Raw genomic sequence first — 20545 nt, forward strand, 5'->3', positions numbered from 1 at the left:
TGTAGGCTACGCAAAATCGAATTTATGGTGCAAAATAATTCAATTGTTTAAACAAAAGTCACAATGGCCTATTCCATATTACAATTATAAAGTTCTGTAATTTCTTAATAGTACAAAAAATACATAAAATATCAACGTTTTGAAATGAACAAGAACATCATGAAATGTAGAAGTACATTACACTCCACAGAGAAAATGTAATCAAGGAGTTATCAGGCCTAGTTTTATCAATGAGGTATGAACTTACAAAATTTACAAACAACAACAACTAATATTTCCTTCTCTACCACTCTCTCCACGGGTGACAGGTACCAAACACAAAACCATCCTGGAGGCATGGAGTGGGCTGGGCCCCATAAAAACATACCCTCGGCTGGGCCCTAACCTCAGCCCAGAGCAGGCAGGGGGGCTGCCCTCGGACCACAACACTCAGGAACGCACCTTCCACTGTGAGATCTGCAACGTGAGGGTGAACTCTGAGCTACAGCTCAAACAGGTGAGTGAGTAAGTAACACGACCACTGCCCAAGAGTGAAGTTTCCCCTAGGTACAGATCTAGGATCAGCCAGTGGTGTAAAATACATAAGTAAAAATACTTTCAAGTACTACTGAAGTCGTTTTTTGTGGTATCTGTACTTTACTTTACTATTAATATTTTTGACTACTTTTACTTTTACTTCATAACATTCCAAAAGAAAATAATGTACTTTTTACTCCATACATTTTCCTGACACCCAAAAGCACCAGTTACATTTAGAAGGCTCAGGCAGGACAGGAAAATTGTCAAATTCACGCACTTATCAAGAGAACATCCTTGGTCATCCCCACTGCCTCTGATCTGGCGGACTCACTAAACACAAATGCTTCGTTTGTAAATCATGTCTGAGTGTTGGAGTGCGCCACTGGCTATCCTTAAATGAAGGAATTTGAAATGATTTATACTTTTACTTTTGATACTTAAGTATATATATTTTTTTTTGAATTTTACCCCCTTTTCTCCCCAATTTCGTAGTATCCAATTGTTAGTAGTTACTATCTTGTCCCATCGCTACAACTCCCGTACGGGCTCAGGAGAGACGAAGGTCGAAAGCCATGCGTCCTCCGAAACACAACCCAACCAAGCCGCACTGCTTCTTAACACAGCACGCATCCAACCCGGAAGCCAGCCGCACCAATGTGTCGGAGGAAACACTGTGCACCTGGCGACCTGGTTAGCGTGCACTGCGCCCGGCCCGCCACAGGAGTCGCTAGTGCGCGATGAGACAAGGATATCCCTACCGGGCAAACCCTCCCTAACCCGGGCGACGCTAGGCCAATTGTGCGTCGCCCCATGGCTCAAACCCAGAGTCTCTGGTGGCACAGCTAGCACTGCGATGCAGGGCCCTAGACCACTGCGCCACCCGGGAGGCACTTACGTATATTTAAAACCAAATACTTTAGACTTTTACTCAAGTAGTATTTTACTGGGTGACTTTCACTTTTACTTGACTAAGTTTCTATGAAGGTTTCTTTACTTTAACTTAAATATGAGAACTGGGTACATGTTCCACTACTGTGATCAGCTACAATCCTAACCTTAACCCCGAATCCTAACCTTAACCATTAGTGGGGGAAATGCAAAACTAACCACAGATCAGCATCTAGAGGCAACTTTACCGTACACCTACAGCTTAATTCATCATTCAGATACCTCACTGAAAGAAGGATGCACATTTGGAGAAAGAAGAAAACCTATAATGTCCCACTTATTTTTCTCTTCAGCATATATCCAGTCGAAGGCATCGGGATGGAGTCGCAGGGAAGCCCAATCCCCTCCTTAGCCGGCATAAGAATCGTACAGACTTTGTGGTAATGATCCAATTATGTGTATAGGCTATAGCAATACTTCTAAATCAGTATTTGATGATTCAGTCATTTAGCTCAGGGTTGTCTAATAGACAGCATACCACAGTCTGCCTCTTCTCTCACCTTACTCATTACTCATTTTAACCTTTACACTGTCTCTCTCTCTGGATCTCAGTCATCCTTGACCTTCTCAAAGGAACTTCCAAAGACTCTGGGCCATGGACTGTTTCCTAACCCCCTGGCTGTTGCCGCGGCGATGGCAGCCGCTGCCTCCTCCAATCAACTGGCTCAGCTGCGTGCCCCTGGTCCCATTTCTCACACTCAGAACTACCATCCCCACCACCACCTCTTACAGGGCACACTACAAGGCACGCATCTCAGCCTCCTACGGCCCGCCCCTGGGCCTATGCGCACCACCCATGGGCCAATCCTCTTCTCCCCTTATTGACGGTGGTGGGATGGGGGACTATCAGGAAGGAGCACACTGTGAAGTAAACAGGGAAAACCATTGATAGATAATAAACAGATGTTAAAACTTAAATATTTGAAATAGGAAAGACTATGCCTTTTCCTCTCTACCCTTCCACCCTTCTTTGTTTAATAAATTCCACAGCAAAGGATGGACAGCTTGCAGCCATTTTAAAGAGGAAGGATGCATGACAGACTAAGATGGACTTTCTGTCAACGCTTTCCCTCCGTTAACCCTCCTCCAACCTTCAGTTAAACTTGTACCCTGGCTGAGGGTGACTCAGTAAACTGAGCTCTGTTCTATTTCCTCCACATCTCTGTATGTCTGGTTCAGTGAACTCCCACCCAAAGCCATCTGCAATATAAGTTTCATACTGCAAAACCCTGTTGGGGTGTTCAATAATCCAAGTGCAGTACCTACCTACAGGTGTAGGATCTCAATTTAATCAACCTGTTGCAGAAAACTTGTAGTGTATTTGAGTTCTAAAAAGGCCTATGAAATTTGTAATTTCCACTTTGAAATTTCAGACTTGACTTTCCCTTATTAAAAATGGATCAACCCCCACAAAAATGTCCATTAATTATAATCCACATAATAATTCACATTTCCTGCTGTAGCAAACTGGATAAAATTAAGATCCTACATCTATACCCCACTCTGCAGTTCCAGGTTCTAGATTAGGTGCCTGCTCTGCAGATCCAGGCACAAGGTACATTGTACTGTATGTTTCCAGGTTCTAGATATATGTTCTAGTGTTGTGTTGTGGATAATAGATGTTAGTCTATATATCCTCTGTTGTCAGATCAGGTGAGAGAGAGAGAGAAGTGAAGGAAGCAAGGAAGGGAGAGAGAAACCCCACTGTAACTCAAGGCAGAAATGTGTACTGAATGCACCAAGGTAGAGCTAAACGTTTTTAAGAAATCTGAATAAGATATTTTAAGAAATGTGAATGAATGCAATGAAAAATGATGGACTTGTGATAAACCATTTATTTAACTGTTGTTTTCTTGGCAGACCTCCTCTTTCAGTCTTATTGTCTGTAAGAAGTCAGAGAGAAAGGGAGAGTGGGACATGTGCCTAAGAGACTGGCCAAGATGAAACTGTTACGAGAAGTCAATTGGTTCCTTTGAGCATTCTTCCAGTTTCTGCCCTTGTCTTATATTTTTGTATGGCTGGTGTCAAAGTGTTGTGTTTCTGTGTGTGTGCGTATGTGTGTATTCTGGAGATAGGTAGAGATAGATGAGGCACGCAACTATGCCTCAATGGTGACCCCTTTCATTCAAACTGGAAACTACTCAGCGAGACAGCTAATTTTAGAACATTTACTCAAAACTTAAGTATGTCTGCACTGTCCCAACAAAGTGTGGTATTAGGGTGTTAAAGGAATTGTTTCTACACTGTTAACAACAGGGGGAGCCTTAGGGATATCTGATGGCACCAGCCTCTTCTAGTGAGAACACAAGGGAGGTGGGTTTTCCCTTCCAGGAGTGATTGCTGACCTGTGATCCTATACCCAGATGGTAGCATGTTGAGTGTGGTGTGAGTGAGAAACACTGTGATGGATGTTTGAAGTGAAAAAGTAGGACAAGTTTGTTACAGTTCACAAAGGGGAAATTAATAAGAACCATGAACCTGTATTTTCTCTCACATGCTCATCACAAGCAGCGATGTGAGGGATAGTAGTATAATATGAGAAATCAAGCCGAGATTTCCTCCAGAGTAATGAAATTAATAATATATTTCCACTTTAAGAGGAGACCGTTGTCCTATTCTGCCTCATGTACACTACCGGTCAACATTGTAGAACACCAACTCAAAATCAAGAGATTTTCTTTATTTTTACATTGTAGAATAATAGTGAAGACATCAAAACTATGAAATAACACATATGGAATCATGTAGTAACCAAAAGTGTTAAACAATTCTGAGATTCTTCAAATTGCTACCCTTTGCCTTGATGACAGATTTGCACACTCTTGGCATTCTTGGCAGATTTGCACACTCTTGGGGCGGCAGGTAGCCTAGTGGTTAGAGCATTGGGCTTATAACTGAAAGGTTGCTAGATCAAATCCCTGAGCTGACAAGGTAACAATCTGTTGTTCTGCCCCTGAACAAGGCAGTTAACCCACTGTTCCTTGGCCATCATTATAAATAAGAATTTGTTCTTAACTGCCTTGTCTAGCTAAATAAAAAATATAATCCTCTCAACCAACTTTTCCAACAATCTTGAAGGAGTTCCCACATATGCTGAGCACTTGTTGGCTGCTTTTCCTTCACTCTGCGGTCCAACTCATCCCAAACCATCTCAATTTGGTTGAGGTCGGGGGATTGCCCACGTCATCTGATACAGCACTTCATCACTCTCCTTCTTGGTAAAATAGCTCTTACACAGCCTGGAGGTGTGTTAGGTCAGAGTCCTGTTGAAAACAAATGATAGTCCCACTAAGCCCAAACAAGATGGGATGGCGTATCGCTGCAGAATACTGTGGTAGCCATGCTTGTTAAGTGTGCCTTGAATTCTAAATAAATCACAGACAGTGTCACCAGCAAAGCACCCCCACACCATAACACCTCCTCCTCCATGCTTTATGGTGGGAAATACACATGCAGAGACCATCTGTTCACCCACACCGCGTCTCACAAAGACACAGCAGTTGGAACCAAAGATCTCAAATTTTGACTCCAGACCAAAGGACAAATGTCCACTGTTAGTGTTTGTTGGCCGAAGAAAGTATCTTCTTCTTATTGGTGTCCTTTAGTAGTTGTTTCTTTGCTGCAATTCGACCAGGAAGGCCTGATTCACACAATCTCCTCTGAACAGTTGATGTTGAGATGTGTCTGTTACTTGAACTCTGTGAAGCATTTATTTGGGCTGCAATTTCTGAGGCTGATAACTCTAATGAACTTATTCTCTGCAGCAGAGGTAACTCTGGGTCTTCCATTCCTGTGTCTGTCTTCATGAGAGCCAGTTTCATCATAGCGCATGATGGTTTTTGCAACTGCACTTGAAAAAACTTTCAAAGTTCTTGAAATGTTCCGTATTGTCTTAAAATAATGATGGACTGTCGTTTCTCTTTGCTTATTTGAGCTGTTCTTGCCATAATATGAACTTGGTCTTTTACCAAATAGGGCTATCTTCTGTATACCACCCCTACCTTGTCACAACACAACTGTTTGGCTCAAACGTATTAAGAAGGAAAGAAATTCCACAAATTAACTTTTAACAAGGCACACCTGTTAATTGAAATGCATTCCACCTCATGAAGCTGGTTGAGAGAATGCCAAGAGTGTGCAAAGCTGTCATCAAGGCAAAGGGTGGCTACTTTGAAGAATCTGAAATATAAACAAATCAAAATATATTTTAACACTTTTTTGGTTACTACATGATTCCATATGTGTTATTTCATAGTTTGGATGTCTTCACTATTATTCTACAACGTAGAAAATAGTTTTAAAAAATAAGAAAAACCCTTGAATGAGTAGGTGTTCTAAAACATTTAACCGGTAGTGTATTCATACCCAACCTCACACTAACCCATACAAATGAGCAGGTTTGGGTTGGAGCCTGTTGCTCCTGTAAAGCCACCAAACTATTTTCTTCTCATACAGTATTAGAAGGTTAAAAGGACTGAGAAATTGTAGCAATACTTACAGCACTCCTGCTAACGACTCTTGTTCATTGCAATAAATAAATAAATGATGTGTACAAATATATTAAATGTTATTTCGGAGATAATATTGAATCATTATAGACTGTTTTAGCGATGTTGGCAAAAGAGCTTCCTTATTGTTGAATAAACAAACAGAAGATGAATAAATTATTTACAAAATGACGTGATGCTATATACTGTGAAGTGTATGTTCATAGAAATGCTTTTGAATACTGATTGTTAAGTTTTGATGTCTTATGTCTGACTAGTAGTGCAGAGTGAGCTTTGACTCAAAACTATTTCTAACTAAATGAGGATACAGTAGACAGTAGGTGAAGAAATAAGAAAAAGAACACATTATGTGCTGTGAAAACTCGGAATTGACCAGAATTGAGAAACAGATCCGTCATGAAACAGAAAACACACACATTGCATCACATTTGATGAGGTCACAGGGGTCTACCAATGAGAAGACTAGAGGAAGCTCAAAAGAAGTGAAAAAGAGAAGGAACCAGTTAAGTGACAGATAAACTGCAAAAAGACTTTGAGACAACAGAACAACCACGACACACAGGACAACACAAATACCAAGATACTGCACAGAGAGACAAAGACTCCTTGACAGAAAACGTTAGAACTGAGGTGAGAAATAAACTTCAGGATTTATTCTGTTCTTTGTGGTGATACTCTGTTCGATAGTAATATTCCTGTGTTAACACTACCTGTGGAAGTTGATGTTCTCGTGTTTCAGATCAACTTCTGTGATGTGAGTTAATTATTCACCCCAAAGAGAGAACTATTATCAAAAGGAATGTACTGTCCTGTACTCTACTGTACAGCCGTTGACATCTGACAGAAATGTCGGACATCTACATTTGTATTTATTATGGTTTTAACAGTTCATTTCCAGGAACACTAACTGAAAGTGAATGGTTATTCCATCAAAGGCATTGGATTATATTGTCAAGTCTGCTATACAATCCTAGTGGGAGAAAGAATGGATTTCCCTAGTCATATTATAATACAGCATGTATTCTGTGACCCCTCAATTTGTGACCCCTCTGTGATCTGTGACCCCTCAATGTTATCCATTTGTAAAATAGATACTGTATGTATAACGTACAGTTTCTTTTACACATTATTAAAGGTGTTGAATTTAGTCAGTCAAAAAAAATGTACGTTATTGCCTCTGTAGTCATGCTGAAGTAGCTGCAGTATATCTACTACAGTACATGCCTTATTGGGAAGGCTGTGATCTGATATGCACAGAACACCAAACAAAATCAATTATTTGAATGGAAAAAAGAGCAGCAGAAATAGCAAGAACAGCTACTGACAAAGTCAAGGTTGGTTCTGAAACATGACATTATTGAACATGTGTGGAACACCCCAACATGACAGAACAATGAATGGTTCACCACATTTTTTCAACAAGCAGGAAGTGGTCTAGGAACCCTGCACCTACAGCACCCCTCTGACTTCCCCCCCACTCATCAACAGCCTGCCACTATTTGACTGACAGCCTATCATTTTGGAATTTCTCTTCTCTCTCCGTGTATAATGTGTAAATGATGTGATGTGCAATATATTTGTTATGCGTATCTGATGTTGAATCAACTTTATATGATTTATATCATTGTGTTTCCAATCCAACTTCCCCCTGGCCTGGGGAATAATAAAGTTGATACCTCTCTCTTCCCAGGATGCTGGAGAACGTCACAGGTGACGTGCAGAATGACACCTTCTCCTGCCACCACCCCTCAGTGGAGGCCTACCGCTACTTCGGCGTGCTGTGGGGTTCGGTAGTTACCATAGTTGGAACGGTGGGGAACATGCTTACCATTCTGGCCTTCGCCACGGACACCCGGCTGCGGACGCGTTTCAACGTGTTGATTGTGAACCTGGCCCTGGCGGACCTGTTGTACTGCACCCTGCTGCAGCCCGTCTCCGTCGACTCCTACCTACACCTCCGCTGGAGGGGCGGACCTCTCTGGTGCAGCATCTTCGGCCTCCTCCTCTTTCTCTCCAACTCTGTCTCTATCATCACCCTGTGTCTGATCGCGGCCAGCCGTTACCTGCTGGTGACGAAGCGGGATGTGTTTGAGCGGGTGTTTTCTGGTCGAGGCCTGGCTATCCTCCTGCCCTCCACCTGGGCCCTGGGCCTGGCCAGCTTCGGCCCACTCTGGCCCGTTTATGTATTCGCCCCACAGGTGTGCACCTGCAGCTTCCACCGCACCAGGGGGCGCCCTTACACCACCGTGCTGCTATTCTTCTACTTCTTTATCGGCCTGGGCTGCGTGGGGATTTTCTACCTGCTCATTTACAGGCGAGTCAGGGTGGCGGCACAGGCACTGGTCCGCTACCGGTTTAGCCGACGCTCGTCACGAAAGAAGCCGAACTCATCAGAACAAGGGACGGAGGGGGATAGTGGAGTCGGGAGCGGGGTGGCCACCACCCAGAGCTGTGAATTGAGCAGCCAGGCAGAACTAGCCCAATACAAGGGTGTAGAGGTGAAGGTGCACCCTGGGATAGCCCAGTCCTCCCAATCCACCTGGGGCTCTGCTTTAACTTCGCATTCAGCTCACCTAGCAGGGGGACAGGAGCTCCCCCCTGCCCTCAACCCTGTGCCCCGCTCAGCCACTCCTGCCCCCATCACTGCCCCCTCCTCCTCCACCACCTCTTCAGGGGACAATGTTGAGTTTAGACGTGTGACCAGGATGTGTTTCACTGTCTTCCTGTGTTTCGTGGGCTGTTTTGTCCCGTTCCTGCTGCTGAACATTGCTGATAAGCAGAACCGTGCACCTCAGGTGCTCCACATGTTCTGTGCCAACCTCACCTGGCTCAACAGCTGTATTAACCCTGTGCTCTACGCTGTCATGAACCGCCAGTTCGGACAGGCCTACTGGGCCCTTCTGGTCAGGGCCGCCACACCCTTCAAACACCTCTGGACACGGTGACCTATACATGTTGGTTGTTTAGCAGATGCAGTTATTCAGATTGACTTTAGTCAGTGTATTCAATTAAGGTACATAAGACAACCACACATTGGTAATTATCACTCACTTTTCTCAGCCCACACTGGTATTGATGGAGCTACTTCCTCCTGTATAACTTCCTCTCCTCCTTCCTGAATATTACATTTACTGTCACCTAGCAAGGGAAAAATAAGCTATTCTGTGATTTTTGGAAAGGGCTAATTTATTTTGGGCTAAGATTATGCTAGTTTTTTCCCCCAGTTACAAACACCAATGTACACTTACTGTTAAGCCTTTGTCCCCATACATGAAATAGCTTTCAGAGCTTAAAGTTGACCTCTTTAATGTGGCCATATAATGTGGTCAAAACTCATCAGGAAATCTATTTTATTCCAGCAGGAAGCCAGAAGCCACCAACAGGGAGATAGTTATGCAAAGAACTATAGCCTCCTTTACGTCTTGTGTTTATTTATTGTCTGTGCCATTGTACTTTTGTCTGTTCATTCACACTCCCCTACTGTACATGTATATTTGGACAGTAATGATAAATGTTTTAATCTGGCTCTATACTCCAGCATTTTGGATTTGAGATCAAATGTTTCATAAAAAGTGACAGCACAGACTGTCACCTTTTTATTTGAGGGTATTTTCATACATATCTGATTTAACGTTATATCTAGTCCCCCCATTTGAAGATGTCAAGTATTTGGACACATTTCACTTAGTGTATTTAAATAGTCATAAGTTTAGTATTTGGTCCCATATTCCTTGCACACAATGATTACGTCAAGCTTGTTGGATGCATTTACAGCTTGTTTTGGCTGTGATACAGATTATGTTTGGTCCAATAGGAAGTGAATGGTATTTTTGGTGTCACTTTTATTGTAATACTATAACATGTTTGTGAACACTTCTACATGAATGTGGACACTACCATGATTATAGATCATGCATAAATTGTGAAAGATGAGAGAAAGTTACAAAGGGACAAAGATCATACACCCCCAAAATCTCCCTCATTATTGGTAATGGTGAGAGGTGATTGATTCATCATTTTTCCTAATCATGGCATCAGGATTGATTTAGAAATTACTCCATTCAGTTTCTATTGGGGAAAACTGAACCAAAACAAACTGAAAATGGATCCAACGAGTTTGTAGTCACAAGCTTGATGTAGTCATTGTGTGCTAACAATATGGGACCAAATACAACATTGACAACTTTGGTACATTATAAATGATATTTGAAATACATATGAATTTGGACAGTGAAGCAAATACAAATCTAAGTCTCCTCATTACTTCATAGTACCTATTATTTGGAAACATAGGATATTATCCTTTTACACAACCCTCAACCCTAAAGCAGAACTTTTGAAAGATTTCTCAACTCGCATGTCCTAAAGTAATGGTGCAACTCAAAATGTCCTCCATGACATGATTAAGTTGACCTTCACCTCCTGATAGTTGAGAATATTTGTAATCATAGCAGTCATATTGGTATACGTGATTGGATTTGTCATATCCTTAGTCTATTGCGGAATTACAATGTTGAGATTCTTTTAATATAGAGCAACATACTGTATATTACTCAGCTCAAATAGTTTCTCCTTCCACAGCTTGTCTCATCCTAGCCTACTTTTATTGTAACTATCTCAGTAGATGTCACTGTGACATAACTGAAGACTAGACAAATCTCCTTGGTTTTGCTATCAAACGCATTGCCACATTTCAGGGTTGAAGCAGAAGATGTATTTTATTGGCAGGTTGGGTCACAGGTCATTAAGTTTATCTGAATCCATTTATCATTACTGCCATTATTCAAGCTACAGTGCGCCGTAAAATAAACAAAGAAATTATCCCATGTATTGGGAATGTAATCTGTAACGCACATCTATCCTTGCTGTATTAAGGAGTACTGGACAAACAGAGCAAAGTTTCCAGCATCCCTGCTGCTGCTAGTACAACATAAAACAATCACAACAGGCTGCCTGTGGTGACGTTTCACTGCCAGATAATTCCCTGACCTGTGAATAGTGGTATATACACCAATTCAGTCATTAATGATCACACTGTCGGCAGCCTACGCTGTGCCATAAAACACTGTACACCCACAGTGGATTAATACATAGAGGGATAAGTTAATCATAATCATTAGGTAAGTGGTAATCAGAAATGCTATACAAGACAAGAAGTGCAAAAGGATCAATACCTTTTCAAACACCAAGCTTTTTATATTTTCTATGAAGGCTCCATGTGTGTGCAGGCATTGTTATATTATACAAAAATCTAAATCTGATTCACATATTTTGTCTTGTCAGAACACAGTCAAGTCCCATAGCGCAAAGTCATCAAAAAATCTACATTCCTTCGCAAGAGCGAGATATTTCGTCATACAAAAGTTTATTATGCTGTACCCGATGGTCACAACATAATGACCAGGCAGCATTTATATTGAAGCAGAGTAGTATCCTATAGTATATAGAATGCACCATGTAACGAGGTTATAGTCAAATGAGCATGCCCAAAGCTGATGAAGATTGTACTACTAAAATAGTGTATTGGTAATATAGTTAGATTAAACATGGATGGGGGATGTCTTCTCAGTTGTTATGGGTAAGTGATTCCACAGTAGTAAGTGATTCCACAGTAGTAAGTGATTCCACAGTAGTAAGTGTAATATCGTTTGGTTAGACATGGTGTATTGTGGTGAATACTTTTTTGAGTGGTTATTCACAGGGCTGCAGTGAAGGGGAGTCCGGGTAGAACCACCTCGGGAAGGCAGTGTTATCCTACAGTATGTCAACGCTGTCTAACACATTGGGGTCGTTGAGGAACTCCTGGAGAATGGGCTTCAGCTCCTTGGCGTTCCGGTACCACTTGCCGTGCGGTAGCAGAGAAAACAGTTTATGACTTGGGTGACTGGAGTCTGACAATGTTTTGGGCTTTCCTCTTTTCAGTCTCCTGAGGTAGAAAAGGTGTCGTCGTGCCATCTTCACGACTGTCTTGGTGTGTTTGGACCATGATAGTTCGTTGGTGATGTGGACACCAAGGACCTTCAAACTCTCGACCCGCTCCACTATAGCCCCGTTGATGTTAATGGGGGTCTGTTCGGCCCGCCTTTTCCTGTAGTCCACGATCAGCTCCTTTGTCTTGCTCACATTGAGGGAGAGGTTGTTGTCCTGGCTATAGGTTCTCGTCATTGTCGGTGATCAGGCCTAAAACTGTTGTGTCGTCAGCAAACTTAGTGATGGTGTTGGAGTCGTGTTTGGCCACGCAGTACAGGAGGGGACTAAGTACACACCCCTGAGGGGCCCCAGTGTTGAGGATCAGCGTAACAGATGTGTTGTTACCTACCCTTACCACCTGGGGGCGGCCTGTCAGGAAGTCCAGGATCCAGTTGCAGAGGGTGTTTAGTCCCAGGGTCCTTAGCTTAGTGATGAGCTTTGTGGGCACTATGGTGTTGAACACTTTAATTTTGCTGGATCCCAGGAATAGTAGCTGCTGCTTTGGCAGCATTCTCACATTGGTGGTCCTTTTGTCCAGGTGGGAAAGGACAGTGTGGAGTACGATTGAGAGCACATAACTGACATTTGATGAGAAAAAAGGTCAGAAGACACTTAAAAGGGATTTGGTTGATTGAGGGTTTGACTGGGAGAGGTGGCAACTCACCGAAGACCTTTCCACACAGACCATTCACTGGGTTCATTGACCCCGAGCCATTTCCCTCCGTCATATCAGAATACACAGGCGACTTATCCTCCAGTGTGTTCCTACAGTAACCAATAATAAATGGCCATTACACACAACCAGTTCCTGAGGTGAACAATGAGAGAGTGGGATTACACTACCATTTTGATGGAGTCAAAGTCATTTCATTTTAGGAGCGTTCAGCACAAAATGGCATATGTTCCAAAAGCCCAGGTAGAATAAGGGGTAAGGGAGGCTCACGTATGTATTTTCAGGTGACTCACAATCCACATGCTTGGGCTGGACAACAAATTCAAAAATACTCACTCTTTAGTGATGAAAAGCAGCTTAGTTTCTATGTACTTAATGTAATGCGCTGAAAAGACAAAGGTCAATTCTTTAGATGAATATCAATCACCTCTCAACTTGCAAGAAGGATGTCAAATTCTTTGTAAACAAACTATAAAATGCATCAAGAATACACACTTCCATTGCACCATAAGCATAAGGTTACTCTGGTATGCTCCCCTCCACTCTTCTCTGTGTAGTACTTCCCAAAGCCTTCCACTTTGGGCGTGTCAGGGTAGAGGAAGAGGGGGTTTTCCGGGATCTTCTCCGTCTCCAAAATCTGGAAGTTTCTGATGATCTCATGCAAGGGGATCTGGCCAAGGTCCACTTTGGTGAAGGGCTGCACTGAGCGCACGTCAGGCTCACCTGGAGAGGGAAGAGAGGATGAGAAGGAGAAGAGATTAGATAATGAGGTAGAAGAGCAGGGATCATCATCTAGATTCAGCCAGAGGAAGATGTTTTTTTGAGTGGATTGTCAGGGGGCCAGAACATAATTACAAATAAATGTGTCAACTGCAAATTGACTGCAAGAAGCCCAAACAGATATAACATTTGACTAAAACATAATTTCAAACCTTGCTTACATTTGAATACGATCACATATCCCTCTCTAATATGCGTGGGAATACTTTGGAACCGATATCCAAAATGAAAAACATTTTGGGAGTTGATTTGCTGTTTTTACAGTATTTTATGTCGAACAATACAAAAGAATAATAAACCCCCCGCGGTCCAGCAGTTGGAGAACCCTGTAGTAGAGCAGTGTTTCCCTAACTGTTGGACCCCCCAATTTAAAACAAAAAATATAAATATTTTTAAAAGGAACTAAGTCCGGCATGAAACTTCCTCTTGAAAGTTGTAATAGTAGAATGCACAAGGTGCAGTTTCTCAATTGGGTAGTGCATCATCAGTTCTTCTTGTCATGTTAGTCATTGCATAACCTTAGATAGCTATTTAGAACTTGTCAAAAATGTCCAGATCAACTAGCTGATGTCAGCCAACGTTTTTTTTCCCTATTTTTTTTTTTTTTGTTGCCCATAGATAGTTGTCATTTTTTGTCACTCAAATATCAAATTAATACACAGACATGGCAAAAATGTATAGAATTGCAAGAACATTCTTTAAAACAGCAACATTTTCTTTGCACCCCATGACAAAGTATGAGGGGTGCTGGAAGGGGAACCCCTCTAGAAGATATGCACATCACCAAAAGTATGTGAACATCTCATTTGAAAAATCACTGGCATTCATATGGAGTTGGTCCCCCTTTGCTGCTTTAACAGCCTCCAGTATTCTGGGAAGGCTTTCCACTATACTATACGTTAACATTGCTGCAGGTGCTTGACTGACTCGCAGTTGGAGTTCCAATTCATTCCAAAGGTGTTCAATGGGGTTGAGGTCAAGGCTCTGTGCAGGCCAGTCAAGTTCTTCCACACTGATCTCAACAAACCATTTCTGTATGGACATCGCTTCGTGCCCGGGGGCATTGTCATGCTGCAGCAGAAAAGGGCCTTCCCCAAAATATTGCACAAAGTTAGGAGCACAGAATCGTCTAGAATGTCATTGTATGCTGTAGCGTTAAGATTTCCCTTCACTGGAGCGAAGGGAGCTAACCCGAACCATGAAAAACAGCCCCAGACCATTCCTCCTCCACCAAACTTTCTCCTGGCATCCACAAAACACAGATTCGTCCGTCGAACTGCCAGATGGTGAAGCGTGATTCATCACTCCAGAGAACGCGTTTCCACTGCTCCAGAGTCCAATGGTGGTGAAATGTACACCAGTCCAGCCAACGCTTGGCATTGTGCATGGTGTTGTTAGGCTTGTGTGCTGCTGCTCGGCCATGGAAACCCATTTCACGACGCTCCCAACTAACAGTTATCGTGCTGATGTTGCTTCCAGGGGCAGTTAGGAACTCAGTGAGTTTAGTGAGTTTTGCAACCGAGGACAAACAATTTTTTGAGATTGTACTGGCTACCACTTCGCGGCTGATCCGTTGTTGTTCCTAGACGTTTCCACTTCACAATAACAGCATTTACAGTTGACCAAAACGGAAAAAAATTAAACGTGTATTTTTCCAAATAGACACACCCCATGTGTCTTAATGAAATCAACTATATGCATTGAGCTTGTCTGATGCTTTAAGCTTACGGTTTGATGAAATAAGAGAAATGCTTCAAGAGGGCTCCAGAGATCTAGATAACCAGAAGAAAAAACCTTAACCTGACCCAACTCTTCTCCTCCCGCTCCTGCTGGTTTTCGCAGATTCTGCCATTACTCTCCCGAAGTTGCTGGTAATAGGCTACACAAGGAGTCGGCAACCTTTCTCACGTTGAATGCCAATTTATCTTACCATTTCTACCGATCTGCGTGCCAGTTATGGTTTTCATATGCACATTTTCGTGAAACAGTTTTATTTATATTGACGTCTTCATATCTCAAAATCCGTGTCATGTGGTTAAACAACATTCTATCCAAATCTAAATGAAAATGATACAAACCTAAAAATGGACTTCTATTGCCATTACCAACTATGTAAAAATAGCCTACATAAAGCTAACAAATGAAAATGTTGTAGCCTGCAGGTATAAAATAACCTGATAAAAATAAATATCCTATAAATCACATTGGGTAGACATGGCCTGTCTGCAATGAACTTGAAACATTGTATCAACTATTAACTTGGATCTGGCCCTAAGCTTGTACTAGCACACTTGCAACATTGTATAAAGTATTCTGAGCCCTCAGAGTTTCCAGCACCAGTGAGCTTGGGACAGACACAGCTGTAGGCGATTTGCGCAAGAGATAAGAAACAGCACTTGACTTGGGAAGGAGCTTACCGGAGTTGCTAGGGACAAGGACATCCCTGCCGGCCAAACCCTCCCCTAACCCGGACGACGCTGGGCCAATTGTGCGTCACCCCATGGGTCTCCTGGTCGCGACAGAGCCTGGATTCGAACCAGGATCTCTAGTGGCACGGCTAGCAACTGTGATGCAGTGCCTTAGACCACTGCCCCACTCGGGAGGCCGTAGATATAAGCAATTGTGATGACAAAATTGCATAACACATCAGCTAATTGGTATCAAAATCGATCCATTAAACCCTTTTAAACTGAGACGCACTAGGATACACTGACAGAGTATCTGAGAATGTGCATGGGTGCGCTTCAATAGCTACAAAATGATAGCTGCAGGACCGGAAACACTGGAGAAGTTTAGCCTCGCGCTTCAACATTCTTAGTTGTGGAAATTGACGCAATATTGCGGTTTACCTTGTGCGTCGCTGACTATACCTTGAAGCAAGTCAACTGCTTAAACTTTCTTGGTAAATTTCCACATAGTCTCTCCGCCAACAAAAGCCTGTCTGTCCTACTGACTCACCAGATGTCTGAAGTCTGCCTCCAATCATACTCTCAGCCATGTTCATAGCCTTACTGTAGGTCCCCAGGACATTGAACCTCCGGTACCTATAGGCCAGGAGAACATGGAGTGAGCGAGTAAATGTATAACATAGTGGTTCCATGTATTTGTTGAGACACATTTGATTTTCTTCATTCGCGGTCATGTTTTTACATTTGGAACAAATCAAGTCCTGAGAGTCACAACTTACCCTTTGATCTGAGGAACCTCCCTATATCAGAAAGAAAGAGACAGAGGAACATCCACATACACTTCAGTGTAATGGCCACTAGGGGTCACTTAATTACTATTAATCACTGCTTTGTTTTTTTAGCTTTGCAGAAAGTGATGAGTAAATTATCTATATCTGTCTGGACTAAAGCTATGAAAGAACTACATAAGGCAGGCATCTAATATGTAAAAAACTACTGATTTGATTTTCCAAAGGTTCCATCTCACCTGTCGATGGACACGTACACTTTCATGGCGCGGTTCAGCTCAGGAAATTTGTCGAGGAATCTAGAAAGAAACACACATGGAATTGTAAATGGATATCACATTTTCTTCACGGATGGACTAGTTATTTCATAGCTGTCATAACTAGGACAGTTGGTCTGAAGTACTGACCTGCGCTTGACAGAGAACTGGACATTGGTACGCAGGACTAAGGGCCCTTTACCTTGTGGCATAGAGGGCAGAGTCCACAACAAAGGCACTGAAAACACAAAATACCTTCTGTGAACAACAGTAAGAAAAATCAAGACAATTCTCTGTGCGCTTGTATTAATATTTGTCACACACTCTATCATAAATCAGTCACAATGGCTAATTTGCACATACATTATGTTTTTTTCAAAATTGAGATTTTGCGTTTTTTAGGGATTTAAAATCAAATAGTATGTCACATGTCCCGAATACAACAGATGTAGACCTTACAGTGAAATGCTTACTTACAAGCCCTTAACCAACAATGCATTAAGAAAATATCAACAAACAAAAAAGGTAAGAGAAGAATAACAAATAATTAAAGAGCAGCAGTAAATAACAATAGCGGGGCTATATACAGGGGGCACCGGTGTCGGGGTAATTGATCATTTTTAGAGCCTTCCTCTGACGCCGCCTGGTATAGAGATCCTGGATGGCAGGAAGCTTGGCTCCGGTGATGTACTGGGCCGTACACACTACCATCTGTAGTGCCTTGCAGTTGGAGGCCGAGCAGTTGCGAAACCAGGTAGTGATGCAACCCGTCAGGATGCCTCCGATGGCGCAGCTGTAAAACCTTTTGAGGATCTGAAGACCCATGCCAAATATTTTCAGTCTCCTGAGGGGGAATAGGTTTTGTCGTGCCCTCTTCACGACTGTCTTGGTGTGCTTGGACCATGTTAGCTTGTTGGTGATGTGGACGCCAAGGAACTTGAAGCTCTCAACCTGCTCCACTACAGCCCCATCGATGAGAATGGGGGCGTGCTCAGTCCTCCTTTTCCTGTAGTCCACAATCATCTCCTTTGTTTTGATCACGTGGAGGGAGAAGTTGTTGTCCTGGCACCACACGGTCAAGTCTCTGGTTTTAACAAAATCATGTCTTCGCTTTCATAATCTGTTTGTATTATTGCCAAATTCAGAGAACAAATATAGTTTTAAAACTTATTAACGTAGAAGGAGCACGTTCACATCGGTTTGGTAGATGCCAGCTTGTAACACTTGTCATCACATCAGGCTTTCGCGGCACTATCTTATCTGCACTATTAAAACCCTCCCCTATTTCGAAATCATAAATTAATTAAACTAGCTGGCTACATATTTTGATTTAAGCTACTAGGCTATTCAATCGGATGATTTTTCTGTTTGCCCAATCAAAGTTACTGTAGCATATCATACGCAGGAAATCAAAAAGTGTAGGCTACACCTCACACCTCAAAACCCATCCTACATAGTCACACTGTCACTAGTACCTACACTTTAGCTAGCTGGCTAGTTTAGCTTTCTATTGCATCGATGGATTCATGGGAGAGGGAAATCGCTACATTTTTAAATAGTAATGTTGCGTTGGGAGCTGGTTCAGATGATCAGTGGCGTGAACTTACTGGCGACTACTTTTTAACTCTGAGCCGGAGAGCATCGTCACCATCAGCCTCTCTGCAGACAGCACAGACAACAACTCAGACAAGCTCACCAAAGTCGAGGCCAAGCCCCTTGAGGAGGCAACCGAGGAAGACCACCAGTTAATGGTGGATCCGTCAATTACGGTGCTTCAGTCGGTCAAGGGGAATATGCCAGTGATGCTGGGCAAGAAATTGAAAAGGCTTGCCTGTTCAGTGGCACTTGCAAGTCCAACGAAGGGAAGCGCTGCTATTTGCTTTATACCCCCGAGGAGATGGTCAAGAGAAGTGACCAAATGAATTAACTCACCAATGGTAAGTGCTTGCCATTCAACTATTAGTCACGTTTAGTTGGCAGTGAGTGTGTAACATGTGCGTGTTTGTCTATCTGTTTGTAATGATGCACAAGTAGACTGGCTAGCTAGTGTAAAGCCAAGTGTGTGTGTGTGTGGTATATGAGATAGAGAGAAGTGCACACCGCATGTAAGTCCTCACACATAATGGCGTGAGTGTGTTTCTCTGTCATACATATGTATGTGCATGTACATGTTTGTGAAAATAAGTGAATGTAGCCAATACATTTTGTTGCTTGTATGTGTTTATTTTATTTATTTTTATTTCACCTTTATTTAGCCAGGTAGGCAAGTTGAGAACAAGTTCTATTTACAACTGCGACCTGGCCAAGAATAAAGCAAAGCAGTTCGACACATACAACAACAGAGTTACACATGAAATAAACAAAACATACAGTCAATAATACAGTTGAAGAAAGTCTATATACAGTGTGTGCAAATGAGGTAAGAACAGGGAGGTAAGGCAGTAAATAGGCCATGGTGGTGAAGTAATTACAATATACCAATTAGACACTAGAGTGATTGATATGCAGAAGATGAATGTGCAAGTAGAGATACAGGGGTGCAAAGGAGCAAGATAAATAAATAAATACAATATGGGGATGAGGTAGTTGGATGGGCTATATACAGATGGTTTATGTGCAGTGAGCTGCTCAGACAGCTGGTGCTTAAATCTAGTGAGGGATGTAAGAGTCTCCAGCTTCAGTAATTTTTGCAATTCATTCCAGTCATTTGCAGCAGAGAACTGGAAGGAAAGGCAGCCAAAGGAGAAATTGGCTTTGGGGGTGACTAGAGAGATATACCTGCTGGAGCGCATGCTACGGGTGGGTGTTGCTATGGTGACCAGTGAGCTGAGATAAGGCGGGGCCTTACCTATCAGAGACTTGTAGATGACCTGAAGCCAGTGGGTTTGGCGACGAGTATGAAGCGAGGGCCAGCCAACGAGAGCGTACAGGTCACAGTGGTGGGTAGTATATGGGGCTTTGGTGACAAAAGGGGTGGCACTGTGATAGACTGCATCCAATTTGTTGAGTAGAGTGTTGGGGGCTATTTTGTAAATGATATCGCCAAAGTCGAGGATCGGTAGGATGGTCAGTTTTACGAGGGTATGTTTTAGAGGTCGACCTATTAATCGGAATGGCCGATTAATTAAGGCCGATTTCAAGTTTTCATAACAAACGGAAATCGGTATTTTTGGACACCGATTTGGCCTATTGGCCTTTTTTTTCTTCTTTTTTTTTTTACACCTTTATTTAACCTTTATTTAACTAGGCAAGTCAGTTAAGAACACATTTCAACTTTCAATGACGGCCTAGGAACGGTGGGTTAACTGCCTTGTTCAGGGGCAGAATGACAGATTTTTACCTTGTCAGCTCGGGGATTCAATCTTGCAAGCTTACAGTTAACTAGTCCAACGCTCTAACCACCTGATTACATTGCACTCCACGAGGAGACTGCCTGTTACGCGAATGCAGTAAGAAGCCAAGGTAAGTTGCTAGCTAGCATTAAACTTATCTTATAAAAAACAATCAATCAATCAATCATAATCACTAGTTAACTACACATGGTTGATGATATTACTAGTTTATCTAGCATGTCCTGCGTTGCATATAATCGATGCGGTGCGTATTCGCGAAAAAGGACTGTCGTTGCTCCAATGTGTACCTAACCATAAACATCAATGCCTTTCTTAAAATCAACACACAAGTATATGTTTTT

General features: G+C 42.4%; 3 protein-coding genes across 3 annotated transcripts in view; 2 read left to right on the plus strand and 1 right to left on the minus strand.

The window, feature by feature from the left end:
* The window catches only part of LOC139535818 (zinc finger protein 385A-like), a 76235-nt gene extending 70089 nt beyond the window's left edge, over positions 1-6146 (plus strand). The window contains exons 6-8 of the mRNA XM_071335645.1: positions 309-496; positions 1761-1847; positions 2020-6146. Of these exons, the coding sequence (XP_071191746.1) occupies positions 309-496; positions 1761-1847; positions 2020-2292 (548 nt within the window). The 3' untranslated portion in view covers positions 2293-6146. The remainder of the gene's footprint in view (positions 1-308; positions 497-1760; positions 1848-2019) is intronic.
* A 302-nt stretch (positions 6147-6448) lies between these two features.
* gpr84 (G protein-coupled receptor 84) lies at positions 6449-9507 on the plus strand. The gene is made up of 2 exons (XM_071335647.1): positions 6449-6605; positions 7666-9507. The coding sequence occupies exon 2, from the start codon at positions 7667-7669 to the stop codon at positions 8918-8920; it is 1254 nt and encodes a 417-aa protein (XP_071191748.1). The 5' UTR covers positions 6449-6605; position 7666; the 3' UTR covers positions 8921-9507.
* Positions 9508-10674: 1167 nt separating this feature from the next.
* On the minus strand, positions 10675-18297 carry LOC139535821 (uncharacterized). Its single transcript, XM_071335648.1, has 7 exons — positions 17439-18297; positions 17002-17089; positions 16834-16893; positions 16586-16606; positions 16357-16442; positions 13114-13341; positions 10675-13003 (listed from the first exon to the last, which is right to left on the minus strand). Exons 1-7 carry the CDS (start codon positions 17872-17874, stop codon positions 12951-12953), a joined length of 972 nt encoding a protein of 323 aa, XP_071191749.1. The 5' UTR covers positions 17875-18297; the 3' UTR covers positions 10675-12950.
* Positions 18298-20545: the final 2248 nt, after the last annotated feature.

Source organism: Salvelinus alpinus, chromosome 12 (assembly GCF_045679555.1).
Source record: "Salvelinus alpinus chromosome 12, SLU_Salpinus.1, whole genome shotgun sequence".
Taxonomy (NCBI): Eukaryota; Metazoa; Chordata; class Actinopteri; order Salmoniformes; family Salmonidae; genus Salvelinus; species Salvelinus alpinus.